At 41.4% G+C, this 20,890-nt stretch overlaps 1 protein-coding gene across 7 annotated transcripts in view; it reads left to right on the top strand.

The window, feature by feature from the left end:
• The window catches only part of dph7 (diphthamide biosynthesis 7), a 69,608-nt gene that overhangs the window by 9,512 nt on the left and 39,206 nt on the right, over positions 1-20,890 (top strand). For 6 of the 7 annotated variants that reach the window (XM_069933229.1, XM_069933207.1, XM_069933215.1 and 3 more), the window contains 3 exons: positions 845-1,037; positions 1,641-1,780; positions 14,361-14,448. In XM_069933229.1, coding sequence (XP_069789330.1) covers positions 897-1,037; positions 1,641-1,780; positions 14,361-14,448 — 369 coding nt within the window. In that variant the 5' untranslated portion in view covers positions 845-896. The remainder of the gene's footprint in view (positions 1-844; positions 1,038-1,640; positions 1,781-14,360; positions 14,449-20,890) is intronic. The other variant, XM_069933247.1, reaches the window with a different exon arrangement.

Here is a 20,890-nt window from a genome sequence, read left to right as displayed (position 1 = left end):
AGGTGCACCAAAGAAGAGGTACAAGGACTGCCTAAAGAAATCTCTTGGTGCCTGCCACATTGACCACCGCCAGTGGGCTGATATCGCCTCAAACCGTGCATCTTGGCGCCTCACAGTTCGGCAGGCAGCAGCCTCCTTTGAAGAAAACCGCAGAGCCCACCTCACTGACAAAAGACAAAGGAGGAAAAACCCAACACCCAACCCCAACCAACCAATTTTCCCCTGCAACCGCTGCAACCGTGTCTGCCTGTTCCGCATCGGACTTGTCAGCCACAATCGAGCCTGCAGCTGACGTGGACTTTTACCCCTCCATAAATCTTCGTCCGCGAAGCCAAGCCAAAGAAAAGAGCTCTCTGGATACTGCTGCAAATCAACAAAATTTGTGACATGATGATGAATTCTGATTCGCACAATTGCAAGTCACTTTTTTGCACAAGGATTGCTATGAATATTCATTATCTAATGTATTTATTCTCTTTTTTACTACACTATTATAGTTTTTTTTACAAGTACTTATTTGGCTACAGCAAGTGAGAATTTTGGTACATATGTACTTTGTACAGTGAATGGACAATAAACTTGTTTACATCATCATATTTATCACATGCAAACAGCAGAGTAGTTTTTCTTTGCCATCCTGTTTGGTGCAGACATTGTGGCCGAAGGGCCCATTCCTGTGCGGTACTATTCTATGTAACTAAAGTGTACTTTCTCCAGGTTCTTTGATTTGCATACCCTTGGTGTCACTTGTTCATAGATGCAAGCATTAATAATTTGAATAACTTTGCTAGTTTTGCCAAATACTGTTTCGATAGAAAATTAAATGTCAGTTTTGTCTTTTCAGATGAAGCATTTCTTTTAACTAATTAAGCCAGGCCCTGCAATGAGTGAGTGATATGGAGGCTCGATGTACAGCTCGAACCCTCCAGGTGCTGGATACGGAGTACAGTGCAGATGCTGTGGAGTGGTGTCCTATTGACAAATGGCATAATGTGCTGACCTGTGGTACTTATCAATTAAAGAACCCCGAGGAACAGGTACAGTGCTGTTTAAAGGAAGATAAATTGGTTTTTAAATTTATACATACAGCATAATCCCCACAGGTGTTTGAAGGAGAGGGGAGGGGGGAAAGGAAACCCATGGAGACACAAGAGAGAACATACAAACTTCAAATCCAGCTTGTTGGCATTGTAATCATGTTGCGCTAACCTTGCCAATTAGCTCTTACTTTAGTTATGAGGAACATGGTGATCTGACCTAACCCAAATTTTGGAATGCAATTCAGGTTTCCAGTGAATCAAGCAGTGTAACACTGATATATTATTTAATTGTGCAGACTTTGAAGGTCACTAATTAAATTTGAACTTCTGCTAATCTTGGCTGGGCAGCAGTTGGGTTAATACAATTATTGTGAGAACTGTGGAGTATAATAAAATATAAGAAAATAGTATGGCTTCATTGTTGCCATTGAACTTTGGCACAATGAATCTATAAAGGGTTGCATCAGATTTAAATGTTATTCATTTCATGGTTCAAAGAACCTTCAAAAGTGTTTTGTAACAGAGATCTCTTAAAGTTGAGAGTTATTATTAAAATATTAAAGGTCTTTAATTGATTTTTGTCTCCAACTGACTTTCCAGGGTTCAGGGAACTTGGAAATGAATGAGCCTCAGATCCGGCAGGGGCGTCTATATCTTTACAGCTTTCAAAATAAACAGCTTTATTCTCCATTAACTGAGATACAGAGGATTGAAATGCCTGCAATATTAGATCTTAAATGGTAAGTATTAAAAAATAGGATGTAAAGTATCACATGGGGCTTTCGTGAACTTAAGAAATAGGAGAAGGAATACATGATAGATACCAAGGACCTACCCTAGCAAATGAATAAAATCCTAACTAATCTGATTATAACCTCAAATTTATTCTTCCATCTGTTATCTATGAATCTTTATTCCCATGTAGTTCAGCAATCTTTTTGTCATGGCTTTGAATATACTGTATTCAGAGGTTGAGTCCTCACAACAGAGAATTCCAAAGATTCATGCTCTGGAAGAAGACATTCATCTATTGTTTTTCTCAATTTTAATGAACATATACAGAACCTACTCATCTTTTCCCTTTATACCAGGAATCAATTCAGTAAACCTCTGAATTACTTCAAACACAAATTAAATCCTTGGATACAAAACCAAATTGTATGCAGTGCCCTCAATATGATCTCACTAATACCCTATCCACTCACAGGATGACTTCAGTACTTTTGTGTTAAATTTGACCTTGCAAGATGTACCATGCATTTGCTTTTCTAATTAATGCTTTGTGCGTTTTATCTGCAAGCATATCTAACTCCCTTCTTCCACGTTTAGCTGCAAAACTTGCCCCTTCCTATGTCATACAACGTGTGGGAAAACACTGACTTTTCTGTGCAACGTTTTCAAATGTGTTGGCAACTTAGTTGTATGTCTTTGGAGGTTGGACAATTATTTGACTAAGCTGATGGCTGCTTTTTAAGGGGAGGGATGTGATACTGGTGGTAGCTGTTTGACTGGCATCTTGGTAGATTCAGATTCTTCTGATAAATAAAATTGTATGAATCTCAAAGATTTGGAGGGAAAGAAGTCTTAGTTTCATTGAAGTTATTAGAAGTGTATTTAGCTGCCTAATGGCAGTGATGTCAGTGTTAATAAGAAGACACAAGGTTAATGTTAACTTTTTTTCCCCCTTTTTTTATGTAGGTGAGGGCATTGCTTTCATAACTAATCTCATTGCCTGTCTTTATTTTGACTTGCTGAGATGGCGGTGAGTTACCTTGACCAGCTGCAGTACTTTGGTGAAGATAATTGCCACAACACTTGTGGGTAGTGTTTCAGAATTTGGATCCAGATGCAGCATAGAAGTAGAGTAGCGTGTGTGACTTGAATGGAAATTCGTAGTTGTGGTTTTCTCATGAAAGTGTCCTTGTTTTTCGAGATGGAAAAGTTAGAAGTTTGGGAGATGTCTAGGTGAGTAAATACAGTACAATTTGTATGTGATGGACACTATAGCCAATAATGATTTTTACACAGCCACTGCATTCTGGGAAATTATTCATTTTTTTCCAGAATGTGTGCTGTGTAAAAAGCAGGGAACCGGAATGGAGGTTCCAGATGACCATCAATTACTTGAAAGACTGTTGTTGAGAAAGCAATAGGCTTTTATTCACTTAAGAACAAAGACACATCCCATGCTGTTCGATTGTCCTGCACTGAGGAGGGGGGGGGGGGGGGTGTGGAACAGTCACCTTTATACAGGAGCCTGTGGGGAGGGACCACAGGTACAATCAGTCAATAGATTTGCCTGACCAGACAATTATATGCAACGGTGCCTTTCCACATTCACCCCTTGTTTTTAAAGAGAGTCCAGCGGAGTGAAGTGGAACTTACAAAGTTCAAATTGGAAAGTCACAAATTTAGTCTTTCAGACGGTCTGGTCATTCCCTGGGACTGTCATAGTACTGGTTGCGGTGCAGCAGCAGGGTCCTGGACGGTCTCGAGTGCCTGTATGCACTCATCAGTGTTGTCCTGGTGTGTAGGTGCCGATGAGTCCGGTGTATCCTCCCTCGGGGCAGAGGCAGGGTACCAGGGATCAGGTGCATCTTATGTGTTCAACAGAGGGGGGGGGTGTGAGGTGATCAGCAGTGGTCTCCAAGGCTCCTGAGGTAGCCAAGTCCCTGACAGAGACAATGTCATTGTGTCTGTCAGGGTATGCCATGTAGGCATATTGGGGGTTGGCAAGGGGTCAGACTTGTGGCTCTTCGCTTGCTTCCGGAGTAGGACGGGCCCTGGGGAAGTCAGCCATGCCAATAGTGTGGTACCTGTCACCGATTTCCTGGGAAAATAAAACATAACGTTCGTGTGGTGTGTTATTTGTGGCAGCAGATAGCAGGGACCTGATAAGAATGGAGTGCCTCTGGGAGGACCTCTTGCCGGCAGGAGACTGGGAGGCCCTTAGATCGCAAGGCGAGGAGGATTGCCTTCCAAACTATAGCTTTCTCCCTCTCCACTTTGGGGCTTGTAATCAGTGGTCCTGCTTGTGGCAGTGCCCCTGGCCAACAGATACTGGCGCAGCTCATCACTTATAAAAGACGGCCCCCAGTCACTGCAAAAAGTTGGGTTGCAAGTACAACAGGTTATTAAGAGGGCAAATGGAATGTTGACCTTCATCGGTAGAGGAATTGAATTCAAGAGCAGAGAGGTCATGGTGCAACTATACAAGGTATTGGTGAGGCTGCACCTGGAATACTGTGCAGTTCTGGTCTTCAGACTTGAGGAAGGATATACTGGCCTTAAAGGCATTCCAGAGGAGGTTTACCAGGTTGATCCGGAGATGAGGGAGTTGACTTAAGAAGAGAGACTGGGATTATACTCACTTGAATTCTGAAGAATGAGCAGAGATCTTAAGGGATAGATAAGATAGAGGCAGGAAATTTGTTTTCACTGTTAGGTGAGACCAGAACTAAGGGACACAGCCTCAAGATTCAGGGGAGTAGATTTAGGATGGAGATGAGGAAAAACTGTTTTTCCCAGAGAGTAGTGAATCTGTGGAATTCTCTACCCAGGGAAGCAGTTGAGGTTACTTCATTGAACATTTTTCAGGTTCAGTTAGATACATTTTTACATAAAATTGAATGAAAGGATATGGGGAAAAGGCAGGTAGGTGGAGTTGAGTCAATGATCAGATCAGCCATGATCTTATTGAATGGTGGAGCAGACTTGATGGGTGGATGGCTTATTCCTGCTCCTATTTCTTATGTTCTTGGAATAGGTAGCGCAGGGCCTTGATAACTTTGGCTGCAGTCCAAGCAGGAGATGGGAAATGGAAAATGGGAGTATTAATCAATGACGTTAAGAAAATATACATTGCAGTCAGTGGAGGGCAGGGGTACTTTAAAATTGACACTAAGTCTCTCAAAGGGGTGGGTGGCATTAATTAATTGTGCTCGCTCTGCCTGGTAGAAGTATGGCTTACACTCAGCACAGACCTGGCAGTTCTTTGTCATGGACTTGATCTTGTTAATGGAGGAAGGCAGGTTGTGCGCTTTGACAAAATGGAAAAAACCTGGTAACTCCAGGGTGACAGAGATCGTTAAGGAGGTTTCGCAGCTGGTTGATCTGTGCGCTGGCACAGGTCCCGCGGGACAGGGCGTCTGGCGGCTCATTAAGTTTCCCTGGCCAGTACAAAATATCATAATTGTAGGTGTTCAATTCAATCATCCACTCAGTATTTTGTTATTTTTGATTTTACCCCACTGCTGATTGTTAAACATGAACACAACTGTGCACTGATCAGACAGCAAGGTACCCCTTGTCTGCATAATAGGAAAAGAACCCAAGGTACCCCTTCAGGGCCTTGAGGCTCCATGGAAGGGGAGGCTCCAGGAGTGGCCGCATGCGGTTAGGGTCCGGGCTGATGACTCCATTCTCCATGACACAGCCAAGGATGGCCAGACGGGTTGTGTGTAGCATACACTTTGCCTTATTGTATGTAAGGGTAAGGAGCTTGGCTGCTTCGAGAAATTTCTGGAGATTGGTGTCATTATCCTGCAGGTCATGGCCACAGATGATGACATTATTGAAGTATGGGATAGTGGCCCGTAACTCCTGCTGATCTACCATACGGTCCGTCTCCAGCTGGAACACTAAGACGTCATTCGTGACACTGAAGGGAACCTGCAGGAAATGGTAGAGGCGGTCATCTGCCTTGAACACCATAGAGGCAGTCCTCTGGGTGGATAGAGTGCTGGTGGGTTGCCGACTTCAGGTCAGTGGTTGAAAAGACCCGATGCTGGGCAATTTGGTTGACCATGTCTGTGATGAGTGGGGGGGGGTATGCATCCAATTATGTGTATCTATTGATGGTCTGACTGTAGTTGATGACCATCCTATTCTTTTCCCTGTTCCATACTACCACTACTTGCACTCTCCAAGGGCTGGTGCTGGCTTCAATAATCCCCTCCTTGAGTAAGTGCTGTACCTCTGCCCAGATGAAGGCCCTGTTCCCAGCAATGTACTCCCTACTTTTAGTGGTAACAGGTTTATAGTTGGGAGTGAGGTTGGCAAATAACAGTAGGGTGGGCGGGGGAAATTTGAAGTGTTGGAGCCACCAGCTTGTGAGTGGTCAGCATTGGGTTGTTGGTTCGAAAAGTGCCGGTGACATTCAGTGAGGGGTGGATGGGGCCCATCGAATTTCATTCTAACACTTTTAAGGTGACAGTGAAAATCCAGTCCTAATAGCACAGCAGTACAGAGCCAGACAAAAGCAGCGGGAGGTGATCTCGGAGCACTGCTGCCGTGATTGAGTCATTAGTGGAGCAAAGGGGTGGTGGCGCGTCCCAAGATGGTGTGGTTTTGGGTAACCACAAGGCAGCTGCATTGTTGGTCGAGTAGGCCTCCATGTTCTGGAGAGCCACTTCCAGCATACCTGCCAGCTCAACTGCTCTCCGCAGGCTGAGCTCCTCTTGCTCCAAGAGTCTCTGTCAGATGTACAGGTACACGATCCTTTATCTGGAACCCTTGGGGAAAAGTGTGTTCCAAATTTTGGATTTTTCTGGATTTCAGAAAGCTGGATATAAGCCCACCCGAATTGTGCTGCCGTATCCAACCCCACCCCCTTCCAGTCACCCTGCCGTCTCCCCCCACCCCCCCTTGGCCGCCCGACTCGCGCTGCCAATCTCCCCCCCTCGCCCGTCCGACTTGCACTGCTGCCTCTCTTCCCACTTGCCGGATTTTGGAGCTTTCTGGATTTTAGATGTCCGAATGAAGGATCGTGTACCTGTAGTTTGACTTGATTCCCGTGACGCAGGTGTCTTGGATCAGGTCCTCTGTGTACTCCGCGGCGGACACAGCCTTGCATTCACAGGCCCTGTCAAGGGCTCATAGGGCCTGAAGATATTCGGCGATGGACTCACCAAGTTGTTGTTTGCTGGTCTCTAGAAGGTGTGTGGCATAGATGACATTGATCTTATGTCCATGGCTTCTTGGCACAATGTAGCATTCCTGATCGTGAAATACATCAGGATGCCGAACCAGGAGTGCAGCTCTGACTGCCCAGTGGTACAGGAAGCCTGCAGGAATGCTTCAATACAGCAAAGCCAGAGCTTAAAGTTGGTGGATGCCTCAGGCGATTGAGCGTCAATCTCCAGATTTTCTGGCTTCAGGATCTGCTCCATTGTAAAAAAAAACTTTAAGTGAATAAAACTGATGCGCCATCAATTACTCCAAAGACTGTTGTTGAGAAACCAATAGGCTTTTATTCACTTAAGAACAGTGGCACATCCATACTGCACTGAAGAGGCAGTGGAGAAGTCACCTTTGTACAGGAGCCTGTGGGGAGGGACCACAGATACAATCAGATGTCTGACCAGACAATGTATGCAACAGTGGTTTACCACAGGGCCATTCTATTTTCAATTTTTATTTTGTCTAGATGCCTTGTCATTTTCCTGGAAACATAGGAACATAGGAAGTAGACCCATCGAGCCTGCTCCGCCATTCAGTACGATCATGGCTGATCTAATTTATGACCTAACTCCACCTATCTGCCTTCTCCCCATAACCTAGAAAGACTTGGATCATGATGTATATTGTGTACCTTAATTTTTTTTAGTGCTGCCTGCTCTCTCCCGCGGCCCACTCTGTCCTGGAAATCCACATCCTGCTCTCTGTTGCTGTGGGCCGCTAACCCTAACCTGAACCATACGCTTAACCCTATCCAAAATCCCCAAGGTGTGAATGTAAGGTCACCCACTATGCAAACAATATACTTACCCCAAGAGAGCTAGAAACAGGTACAGATTAATGAATGCATGTGGCAACCAAAAGTGGCAGTTTATAGTGTCAGAGAACCTCTGAGAGTGAAGACCAGTGAACTCAAGACGGATGATTATCCTGCTGCCTGTATATTTGACAAACTAACTTGAACTCTAACCCTAGATCTGACATTAGGTTTGCCAGATTGTGAGGGCAATCACAAAGCTCAAAGATTCAACATTATGCCTCGCAGATTGTGAGCAGGCTGGTCTGTGGGCTTGTCCTCAGTTTGAGCAGTCTGAAGCCCACCGCCCTGCTCCCCCACCGACAGCCCACCACCAGCCCCCAATGATTGGTAGTGGTGATTGGTAAGGGATTACTTAAGGTGGTATGTGAGTGGAAAGGAAGTGTTTAAATTCCACTTCTTTCGATCAATGTTTGCAGTAGTTTTTCCCAATCTTTTCTATAAATTGTATGCTTATGTTTTATTAAATTGTCCATGTACTTTCCTATACTCTTTAATACATCGTGTGCAAGTCTTATTAAATTGTGTGTTTTTTCCCCATGCTGTTATTGTACGCATTTTCTTTATTCTTGCTACAGTTATCCCAAACTCTTCTATTAATTGTTGTGTGTTATTAAAAGTAACGTTTGATCGCAAACTTTTGTGTCCAGACACTTCTCTCATGGAACTGACACGTTCTCAACCCAACAATGACCAGTGTGGGCACCAACAGCATTACTGTTGGCATTACTCAACATTATGACCCTAATTTACACCTTACATATAAAATCAGGGGAATATTTTTGAGCCATTTTTTTTAAAAACAAGTGGGTCTACATGCTGTCAAATACGGTATGTTATACGTGACATTAGATGCAGACGCCGACACTGTTGAGTTACACCTCCCCACCCCCCCCCCCCCCCAACTTTTGTGGAATGCTGATATGCTGTATAAAAGATGGACTGAAATGAAGATTTGCAGGTTTTTGAAATGAAGATTTGCAGGTTTTGGTCGTTCCAGTGTGAATGACCAGTGCTGGCATATCGGAGGCTATTCATAATGGAAAAATCCCATGAAATCTGTGCAAAAAAACCCAAAATGAACCATAAATGAGTGCTGGAGGTGAATAGAATGAATGTTTAGAAAAGGGGGAGTGCCAAGCATGGGGATGATGTTAAGTTGTTCGATGTTAGAAATGCTTGTTCAACAAGTGGAGCGTATTCCATGATCCTTCTGGTTTATGCCTTGCAAATAGAATGTGATGAGATGGTCACTTGTGGCAGGATATCTAGCCTCTAATCTGTATCCACAATATATTTAAGTTTCTAATCATTAATGGTGACTTGAATGTTAGTAATAGGTTTGATTGTCAATAGTCAATGTCCTTTGTTGGAAGTGGTTGTTGCTTCGTGCTTGTAGATTGGTATTATTACCTGATACTCATTAGCTCATTCTCAAATATTCACTAGATCTTGCTGTTTGCAGACTAGTTTGGACTAGTTTATTTTCTCTTTTGAAGGTCAAATGGGATTATACATTGTGCAATCATGAATGAACCTTCCTATGACTGAACATTCAAAGGCAATTTTCCCTGAAGATGAGGGAAATTCTACCTTGATTTCAAGGGTAGTCATTCTTGCCTCATCTCTAGAATTCAGTTCTTTGGATCCCTGTGCTGGGGTCCGAAGGTGTATGATTATGATAAAATCCAGACTGATAATCACTAAGCAGATTTTTGGTAAGTGTTGCTTAACTATTTTGCATCAGTCTGATGATTGATTGCAGACGAGATGTTAATTAGCTAGATTGGTTTGTCCTTGCTTTTTATCTTTCTTCTTTGGCTTGGCTTCGCGGACGAAGATTTATGGAGGGGGTAAAAAGTCCACGTCAGCTGCAGGCTCGTTTGTGGCTGACCAGTCCGATGCGGGACAGGCAGACACGATTGCAGCGGTTGCAAGGGAAAATTGGTTGGTTGGGGTTGGGTGTTGGGTTTTTCCTCCTTTGCCTTTTGTCAGTGAGGTGGGCTCTGCGGTCTTCTTCAAAGGAGGCTGCTGCCCGCCAAACTGTGAGGCGCCAAGATGCACGGTTTGAGGCGTTATCAGCCCACTGGCGGTGGTCAATGTGGCAGGCACCAAGAGATTTCTTTAGGCAGTCCTTGTACCTTTTCTTTGGTGCACCTCTGTCACGGTGGATAGATGACAATATTGAGCTTGTGTGGATCAGTGTAGCTAGAGGCAAGTTTAGTTCTAGAGTGTGTTTCCGCTACCATAACTGGAGTGATGCCTTGTGGTCATTGCGATATCTGTGTTTGAAATCGTTTCAATCCAGGTGTTATCAAGGTTCAAATTGGCTGAAAGCTAGCTTCTGTGATGGTGGGAATTTTGGCAAGATTCAGAGTTGGAGCATTCATTTGCCTTTTCTGGCTGAATGTGACTGCAAGCAGTTCAGCTTTGTCCATAGCAGTCATTTGCTGCGCCTTGTTTGTTGATTTGCATTCTGGGTTTCACCATAACTGTACCATCAGAGAGGTAAACAAGAATATCTGCAAATTCTGGGGTCTTAAGGTTGCCAGTTGAGTGAATTTCCTGCCCAAATTGGGTAGTTTACGAGATCCACTGTGGGAAAATTTAACCTTTTTTGGATTTTTAGCTATTTCAAAGGGTGTATGTGTGTTTTTTTTTTTGGGTGGCATATGATGAAATTATGTCGTCGCTGTCAAATTTGAGTCAATAAAAGTTGGAAGGGTGGGCAGGCGAGGTGAGGAGCATGATCGTGTGAGCAGTGTGGTTGAGTCAGTATAGCGAAAGAGTATGCTGTCCACTACCCTTGCGCAATGCTGCCATCGCCTAAAATCATATGAGAGTAGCATGCCACACATGGCAACTAAGTGCAGATAAACATCGGAACTCAAAATTGAAAGTACGGATTCTGACCATCATAACTTCGAAAATTTGTAAGTAGGGCGATAGTAACTTGGGACTATCTGTAATTTATCATCCATTAGTAATTTAAAATGTGTTCAAAATACAGTACAGCATCCTCCCTTCACCCTGTTCGCTTTTGTCATTATTTGGTCATTCCTTCACCACTCCTGCTGTCTTTTGCACGCATAGGCCTCGGCAATATCCATCAATCGTTTATATAGGCCCGTAGGTTATAACCCTATTTTAATAGTGTATTTTTTGACAGTTTCAAATTAATCTATCCACTCTTGTTAATTAACCGTAACTATTTATTCCTTTAGCAGGGTGTACCCCTCATGGGTAAGTGGGCAAAATATGAGAGTGTAGCAGGAGCCCCACACGTACTACAGAATCGCGCACAGCCACAGCAGTTTAGCAAGTGCATTACCAGAGCGCAGAGCCTCCAACAATGTGTCTCAGTCCTCCAGCTACAAGCCGGGCACCAGCAATTAGGAAAAGTGCGCGAATAAGAGCCTGAGCTTTTTATGGCACCCGACACCTGAGGCTGGAAAGTGACATCACTACCGCATCCCAGAGGTTCGGCATGAAACGTGCAGAGGGAACTATAAAAGCTGTGGTTAAGCAGAATAAAGGTACTGATTCCTGACTCTACTGTCTCTAGTGTCATTTATTGCCACTTGCATAAGATAGTGCCATCAGATAGGCCACTACAAGAGGCATTATTGTCAAGCCTGGGAGAGAGAAGCTGATTTTTAAGGAATGGATCCAGAAAATGTCAGGTGATGCTACAAAAGCATATTGCAAATACTACTGATGCCAAATTTGTGCCCATAGGGGTGTCTTGATATCGCAGAGCTCAACTGAAAAGCACTGCTGCAATGCAACTCAGTTTTCCAGCTGCAATGCAACACAGTTTTCCAGCATGAGAAATCTTTTTGATATGGGTTGTCATCAAAAAATAGTTGATAATAGCATTAAAACTTCTGAACTAAAATGAGCTGCGCACGTTGCTTGCCATTCAAGTATATCAACAGTGAATCACCTGGGGGAATTAGTTTGAAGTATATCTGGGAAAGACTTGACAGTCCATAGTACAAAATGCACTTTGATTAAACATGTTCTCAGTCCATCGATTCAGGAAGATTTATCACAGGATTTAAACGATGCACCATACTCGCTTATCATTGATAAAAGTACCGATATAACAACAGAGAAACAACTCTGCATCATGGTTCGTTTCTACAGTTCTCAGATGTGTAAAGTTGTGACAGCTTTTCTGGGTATGATTTTGGTAGAGGCTGGAACAGCCGAGGCTATTTTTACTGCATTAATGAAATTCCTGAATGATAGGAAACTGTCAAGTGATAAGTGCATAGGTTTTGCATTAGATGGGTGTAATACACTGTCCAGCAATACAAGTTCAGTCATAATAAAGTTCCAAGAGATAAATCCAACAGTTGTTCACATCAAGTGTATTTGCTATTCTATACAGCTATGTTCATCATATGCTCTTAAAATTGTGCCTCGCAATGTGGAATGTATCATGTTTGAAACAAACAACTGGCTCTCTTATAGTAATGTTCACCAAAAGAAGTATAGAAGTATTTATTTGTGCATAAAAGTTGGTGAAGAGCCACTGAAGATTTTGAAGTTGACTAATACAAGATGGCTTTCAATTGCACCATGCATTCAATGCATTTTGGACCAGTATGAAGAACTAAAGCTTTACTTTCAACTGGTAAAAGATACAGAAAAGGAATTTCAACACAGCTACTGTTTCAGATGTACTGTGCTCTGGAAAACCAGCTATATCTTGTATTCCTATGGCCTTTACTAAACCAACTGTCCAGATTGAACAAACTGTTAGAGCTTGAAAAATGTCATTCAATTAAATTGGTTGAAGAAATTATGGGCTTGTATCGCGCCATTATGGAATGGGTGATGCAACCAGCTACTGTTAAATACATGGACAGTGGTACTAGCTTACGATATCAACAATCAAGCCAATAATCTTCCAATTGGTGGTTAATTTCAGTATTGAATTTCATGTTATATAAGCAATAATGAATGTGGAATGCTCTCCAGTAGTAGAGGATATGAAAATAAAATGCCGAGATGATCTCACTGAGTTATTGAAATAGATGCAGGAAAGAGTTCCATCAAATGTCCAGCTGTTGGAATCTTTAGCTGATTTGAGCCCTTCCATTGTTCTTAATTCAAAAGACCGACTTTGTCTAAGCTCTCATTATTGTCACTGCTTACTAGAAATGAAAACCTTGGGTTGTTAGAACAATAGTGGAACAAGCTTCATTTAATGTCATAGTCAAACAGAGATGAGTTGAATATTGAACAATTCTGGATCGATGTCATCAACCATATGGATGCAACAGGTGAACATGACTTGTCTGAAATGGGTAATTTCATGTTACCACTCTTCGCATTGCCTTTCAGCAATGCCGCTATTGAAATAACTTTCTCTCAGAAAAACCTTATAAAATCAAAACTGCGTATATGTCCAGAAACAATTTCTGCTGTAATGGTTTTGAGCCAACACAATCTATGCTGAGTCCTTTTACATCAGTTATGTACAAATGTTACGACAATAATGAACACGACAACTTAGATTTCTAGATTTTTCTCGCCTTGTTTAAGACTTTTGTATCCATAGTTATTAGACGCAGGATTTTTTTTGTTAATTTGTCTGCATGTAATGCAAGACTTTGTAGAGAATCTTCCATAAATAATTGAATTGCAAAATTTCAATATTGGGCTTTTTTGGCTAAATTTTGTGACTGGTTTGGTTGTTTAAAAAAAATAAATCTGGACATCTGGCAACACCACTGCAATGCACAAAAATGTTGGAGAAACTCAGCAGGTCATGCAGCATTCCTGTGAAGTAAAAGGCAGCGCATTTAAATTTCAATTTGTGGATAGTTGTGTTCATTTTTGTGGATGATTATAACAGCCAACTCTTTTTATCTGTTTAGTTGTACACCATCAATCACGGTTAAATATGGCAGGACTGACTGCAGAAGTTTGATCTGATCTAGCTGTGGGTTATCTCTCTTTTCGAAGCTGCTTGCTTTTTGCTTGCACGTTATTGCAAATTGAATCTGCTTATTTGTGATTCTTCTTATTTCAAGAAACAATTGGAACTTGTTAAAATGGTTTGCAACATAATGACAAACTGGACAAGCAAGTTTGAAGTATTTGGTTCCATTAACGTGGGCTATGTTATTAAATTACCAGGTATTGGGGAATAAAGAAAGTCTGTAATAACAAGCTACCTGCAGGAGAGATGATTGACATTGAACTTGAAGAATTATCTTTAGTTGATCTGATATTAACAATATGTAGCAATGTGAACACTGGCCAAGAAAATTGGAACTTACCTACTAACCTAAGAACAGGAACAGTTATTACATTTCTACTATGATAACTAATTCACCACAGATAGGAGACCTGATCTGAAATTACTATAATTTTCACAATGGGCGTGGGAAGTATCGTTATGGTTTGAGACAGCCTGATTCTTGTCATTTTATTCTGTTTAGTTAACTAAAATATTGTAGAACTTTTCTTCACAAGGACATGTGTTCTTCTGAAGGTTGGATTCTATTCTGGAGCTTTCTCAATTGCAGGTGTCATGTGCCAATGGTTGGGTATCCTGTACTTGGCATAGCGAATGCTGAAGGAAGTCTGGAACTGTGTAATCTGACTCCATGTGAGGTATGTGTATTGTTTTTTTAAGTGGTGTAGAAAGTATTGAAATCTATCAGTAAGGAACTTGGAAAATAATAGTCAGTGGGTATTTATGAAAGAGAGGTTATATTTGACAGATTTGTTGTTAATATGTTGAAGTTGTAGCTAACATGATGGATAAGGGTGAACCAGTTTATGTGATTGTTACAAACTAATAAATTATTATTAGTACCAATAAAGGAACAGCAGTGGAAGATTCACCAGGACAGTGGTAAATTCAAATTAATAGTTTTTATTAAACTATTAATAACATAACAATTCTTGCTTATCTCTAAACTCCAAATTTTACCCCACTGTGTGTGTGTGTGTGTGTGTGTGTGTGTGTGTGTGTGTGTGTGTGTGTGTGTGTGTGTGTGTGTGTGTGTGTGTGTGTGTGTGTGTAAGTGTACTGGAAAAAGTCTATTTTAAAGTCCTGTTTCAAACATCTTGTTGAACTTTAAGGATCCTTTTAAATCACAGTTCAGAAGTAATTGTGAAGCACTTCTAAATATTTTTTCAGTTCTCTTTAAACTCAAGTCTCTTGATGAGATATCTTTCAGAGAGATATTCTTCACAAGTGCTTTCACAAGGTTCCCCCTTTGTGTTAGGGTTGTAGAACTGTGATCTTCATGATGAGTTATTTCTTAAACAGGAGTGACTGTCTTATGGGCAAACGAGGCTGCTTCTCTTTTCTTAAAAGGGCAATCGAAGTGGTCTTACTTATTTAAAAGCCACTATGTTGTGGATCTCCTATACTAAGGATAATACAAGTCCTGTCTTTCCAGGAGTCAAATTTGTCTCCTTCTGATGAAACTGTCTCTCTGCCTTCAGTATATAGTTCACTGACATCATGTGATGCTACATCATCAATGAGATCAGTCTAAATTCTTGGAAACCATGTGATCATTTGCTGGAATATCCTTCAGTTTCTTCATAACTCTGGCTTGCAAATGTCATGACTCTGAAAGATTACCTCACTTCTCAATGTGTTGTATGGGTGTGTGTAACCCTGTTCCAAACTCACTATATTACCTAAGACGTTGAGGAAATATAATTTAACATTAACGTAAATATTAATATTAACACAGATCCATTACAGTGGTATATTGGGATTTTCAAAAGGTCTCCAATATGGTGTCATACATGTTATTAAATAAGGTTAGAATACCTGGATTTGGGATTATTATTCAAGTATGAATGGATTGGTTAAATCTTGGACTATCTACTTGATTTCCTCCTATTCAGGGTTAATTGGTCATTAAAAATTGCTCTGATGTGTGGAGAAGGGTCAGAATCTTGGGGATGATATGAATGTAGGGAGAATAAAATGGGATTTGTATAAATGGGTGGTTGATAGCCATTTTGGACTCTGGGTAGAAGGAATTATTATCTATGATTATGAATTCTGGTAGTATCACATTGCCTTTAAGAACTGTACCTTTAATTCATTTTGCTCCTAATTGGTATTGGCTAAGGAGGATAGCTAATGTTTAAGAAGGACAACAGGGATAAATCAGGAGCTATAGGCTGGCGAACCCTGCAGCAGTGGTGGGAACATTATTGGAAGGGATTTTGAGAGACAGGAATTATTTTCATTTGGGAAGACGAGCACTGAGTCATGAAAATCAGCATGGCTTTGTTTAGAAATTCCTGTCAGGTAAAATTGATTGAGGTTTTTAAAGAGGCGACCAAGGGGATTGACAAAGGTAGGGCAGTTAGATGTTGCCTACCTGGACTTTAACAAGGCCCTGCATGAAAAACTGGTCTGGAAGGTTTGAACACATGAGAATCAGGCTGACAGCTGCCAATATGGCACAAAATTGGTTTGGTACTAGGAAACTGAGGTTGTTAGTGGAATTCTTTTCAGACTAGTGGTGTTCTGCAAGGAATAATATAATTACTGGGTCCTCTGTCATTTTATTAATAATCTGTGTGAGAATATAGGTGGCATGATTATAGGTTGCAAATGACATGAACATTGCCACAGGTGCTACAAGACACGCACCAACAGATTCAGGAACAGCTACTACCCCTCCACCATCAGACTCCTCATCGACAAACTCAATTAGAGACTTATTTAAGGACTCTTACTTGTGCACTTTATTGATTTTCTTTTGTTCTTTCTATATTACACAGTCAGTTTGTTTATATTCGTTAACTGTTTACAATTTTATTTGTTTACATATTTACGCTGTGTACAGTTTATTATGCACTACCAATAAATGGTAATTCTGCATTCACAGGAAAAAAGGATGCTTCGTGGACATTAAGTGGCACACATCTGTATAGAGGTAGCACCCAGAGAGCGTGCAATAGATCTCCTATTCAGTAATGAGACAGGGCAGATGACACAAGTATGTTTAGGGGAACATTTTGGGTCCAATGATCATTTTGTTTCAATACAATAGGATAGGTTTGGTCATCAGGTTGAGATTCTAAATTGCAGAAAGGCCAATTTTGAGGAAATGAGAAAGGATCTAGAAAGTGTGGATTGGGATAGGCTGTTGACTGGCAAGAATGTGCTCAGTAAGTGGAAAGCATTCAAAAGTGAAATTTTGAGTGTAGAATTTATATGTTCCTATAAGTATTCAAGGCAAAGCATATGGAACCTTGGTTTTCGTGGGATATGGATGGGTATAAAAAATGAAAGGAAAAACTCAAGAAAGATATCAGGAAGGCTAAAAGAAGACATGAGGTTGCTTAAGCAAACAATGTGAAGGAAAATCCTAATGGTTTCTACAGGTATATTAAGAGCAAAAGGATAGTATGGGACAAAATTGGTCCCCTTGAAGATCAGAGATGGGGCAGATCTTTTGTTTTTCATCAGTATTCATTCAGGAAATGGGCACAGTGTAATTAAAGTAATGAAAACAAGCAACAAATTAAAGAGGAGGAAGTGCTCGCTGTCTTAAAGCAAATAAAGGTGGATACATCCCTAAGGCTTTACAAGTTATTCCCTCTGACATTGAGGGAGGCTAGTATGGAAATGTCAGAGGCTCTTGCAGAAATTTTTTAAATGTTCTTAGCCGCAGGTATAGTACAAAAAGGATTGGAGGGTAGCTCATGTTGTTCCATTGTTTAAAAAAGACTCCAAAAGTAACCTTGGATATTGTAGGCCAGTGAGCCTGACGTCAGTAGTAGGTAAATTATAGGAAGGTGTTCTAAGAGATCGGATATACAACTTTTGGATACCCAGAAACTGATTGGGAATAGGTCAAGTTTTGCCAATCTTGTCGAGTTTTTCGAGGTGGTTACCAGTGTTAGAAACAGAATTACCTTTAAAGAAATTGCTCGAGACAAATATTGAGAACAAAGAACATTTATTACAACAACAATGCAAAGTTGGGTGCTTCCCCTTACCCTGGGAATACACACATACACTGGGGCTCACCCAACTTTTATACAGTTGATTTCAGTATAGGAATACCCTCCCCCTTACATTCTTCTGCCTCCTGCTGGAGAGGTTTGGCATTAGGCAATCCTTCCTGCCTACGTGCAGTTTCAGTATACTTGGAGGACCAGGGGGTATCCTGTCGGTGTCCCTTCATGTTATTGTCCTTATTCATACCTTCCTGATTCTCGGGGCTACAGTCTCTTGGTATGCAGAGTTGGCTCATCCTGTCTAGGGTTGGCTAATTTAATATGTATAAATCTGTGTAAGGTTAGCTAATTAGATATGTAGGACTTGGTACTTCTGTCCAGGGCTAGGAGACCCTTATCTGATCCAGACTACCTCAACTTCCTACATTCTATTGTTCCTTACCACTCCTTATCTTAGTCTTATGGTGGCTCTTGTCACAAAGACTAGAAGATTCTTATGTTCATCGTGCTGACTCTGCTTTCCTGCATCCTAATCCCCAAGCTCATCCTGTTTGTACTGGTTACAGCCATTAACTTATGTATGAATTTTAGTTTCCTTCATGTTCATAATTTTAGATCAGTTTTTCCATCTCTCACACCAGGAAAGTTGACAAAGGAAAGGCTGTGGATATTGTCTACTTGGACTTTAGTAAGGCCTTTGACAAGGTCCCACATGGGAGGTCAGTCAGAAAGGTTCAGACGCTAGGTATTCATGGTGAAGTAGTGAATTGATTCGACAATGGCTGGATGGGCGAAGCCAGAGAGTAGTGGTGGATGATTGCTTCTCAGACTGGAGGCCTGTGAGTAGTGGTGTGCCTCCAGGATTGATGGTGGTACCATTGTTGTTTGACATCTATATCAATGATAATGCAGTAAATTGGATCAGCAACTTTGCAGATGACATTAAGATTCGAGGCACTGTGGACAGCGAAGAAGGTTTTCAGAGCTTTGAGAGGGATCTGGACCAACTGAAAAAATGGGCTGAAAAATGGCAGATGGAATTTAATGCAGACAAGTGTGATGTGTTGGATTTTGGAAGAACAAACCAAGAAAGGACCTACATAGTAAATGGTAGGGCACTGAGGAGGGTGATAGAACAGAGGGATCTGGGAATACAGATACATAATTCCCTGAAAGTGGCATCATAGGTGGATAAGGTTGTAAAGAGAGGTTTTGGGTCATATTGGCCTTCATAAATCAAAGATTGAGTTAGGATTTGGGATGTTATGGTAAAGTTATATAAGACATTGGCAAGGCTAAATTTGGAATATTGTGGGCAATTTTGGTCACCTAACTACAAGAAAGATATCAATAAGATAGAAAAAATGCAGAGATGTTGCCTGGACTTCAGGAACTGAGTTAAAGGTAAAAGTTAAACAGGTTAGGACTTTATTCTCTGGAGCGTAGAAGAATAAAGGGAGATTTGATTGAGGTATTTAAAATTGAGGGAGATGGACAGAGTAAATGTAGGTTGGCTTTTTCCACTAAGGTAAGATACAAGCCAGAGGACAGGGGTTAAGAGTGAAAGGGGAAAAGTTTAGGGGGAACATTTTTGAACAGAGGGGGTGAGAATCTTGAACAAGCTGCCAGCTGAAGTGAATATAGGCTCAATTTTAACATTTAAGAAGAATTTGGACAGGTATGGTACATGGATGGGAGAGGCATGGAGGACTATGGACTGGGTGCAGGTCAGTGGTTTGGCACAGAGTGGAAGAGCCAAAGAGGCCTGATTCTGTACTTTAATGTCTGTGAGCCCGTGTTGTCCAATTAATCTACAACCCCCCCCCAGTACGTTTTGAACAGTGGGAGGAAATACGCACAGGCACGGGAAGAATTTACAAACTCATAGACAATGTGGGATTCGAATCCCGGCCCCGACCACTGGTGCTGTAACAGTGTTGCACTAACTGTGCTCCCTGGTTCATCAGCCAAGGCATTGAGTACAAGAGTTGGGATGTCATGCTGTTTAGCATGTACTTGAGAGGGAGCAGAAATGATTCACAAGGATGTTGCCTGGATTGGAGGGCTTGAGTTCTAAGTAATGTTCCTTCTAATTTTTAGTTTCAGTGTGTGCAAAAATCTTATGTTCAAATTTTTGCTATGACAAAAGTATGTGCACTGAATGCTTGTGAATTGTTTCAAGATAATTTTGGCACAGCCTATCTCATCTCTCATGCCTAATAAAACTATATTGGCATGTTTTAATATAATACATGTATGTTTGCATTCTACGAAGTAACATATTTGGTTAAAATTTATTCTATACTTTGAACTACTTATTTTGTATGCACATTGATTTCCTTTGTTCGCTGGTTGCAAAATGTGTGTGTGCACCACTGCTTTAGAGGGAATAGTAGTTCTAAAGGGAAATTGAATAGGCTGGGTTTATTTACCTTGAAGCAGAGGAGGCTGAGGTGATATTAATAGAGATGTATGTAAAATTATGAATTACTTATGGCATAGGCTATTTCCCTTCATCGGAGTGTCTAAAAGAAAAGGGCATAGGGCAGTGGTTTTCAACCTTTTTCTTTTCACTCACATACCACTTTAAGTATTCCTTATGCCATAGGTGCTCTGTGATTAATAAGAGATTGCTTAAGGTGGTGTATGGGTGGAAAAAAAGTTTGAAAACCACTGTTTTTCATGAGAATGTTGACAGGATTTCAAGGTTTGAGTGACAGGGAAAGGTTGTGCAGACTGGGGCTTTTTTCTCTGGAGCGTAGAAGATTGAGAGGGGACTTGATAGAGGTGTTTAAGATTTTAAAAGGGACAGACAGAGAAACGTGGATAGGCTTTTTCAATTAAGAGTGGGGGAGATTCAAACTAGAGGGCATGGTTTAAGATTGAAGGGGGAAAATTATAAGGGGAACATGAGGGGAAATTTCTTTACGCAAAGGGTGGTAGGGATGTGGAATGAGCTTCCGACAGACGTGGTCGAGGCGGGATCATTGGTTACATTTAAGGAAAGACTGGATAGTTACATGGATAGGAGAGGACTGGAGGGGTATGGACCGGGTGCTGGTCAGTGGGACTAGGAGGGTGGTGATTTGTTATGGCATGGACTAGTAGG

Source organism: Narcine bancroftii, chromosome 1, assembly GCF_036971445.1.
Source record: "Narcine bancroftii isolate sNarBan1 chromosome 1, sNarBan1.hap1, whole genome shotgun sequence".
Classification (NCBI taxonomy): domain Eukaryota; kingdom Metazoa; phylum Chordata; class Chondrichthyes; order Torpediniformes; family Narcinidae; genus Narcine; species Narcine bancroftii.
This window is presented reverse-complemented; position numbering and strand designations above follow the sequence as displayed.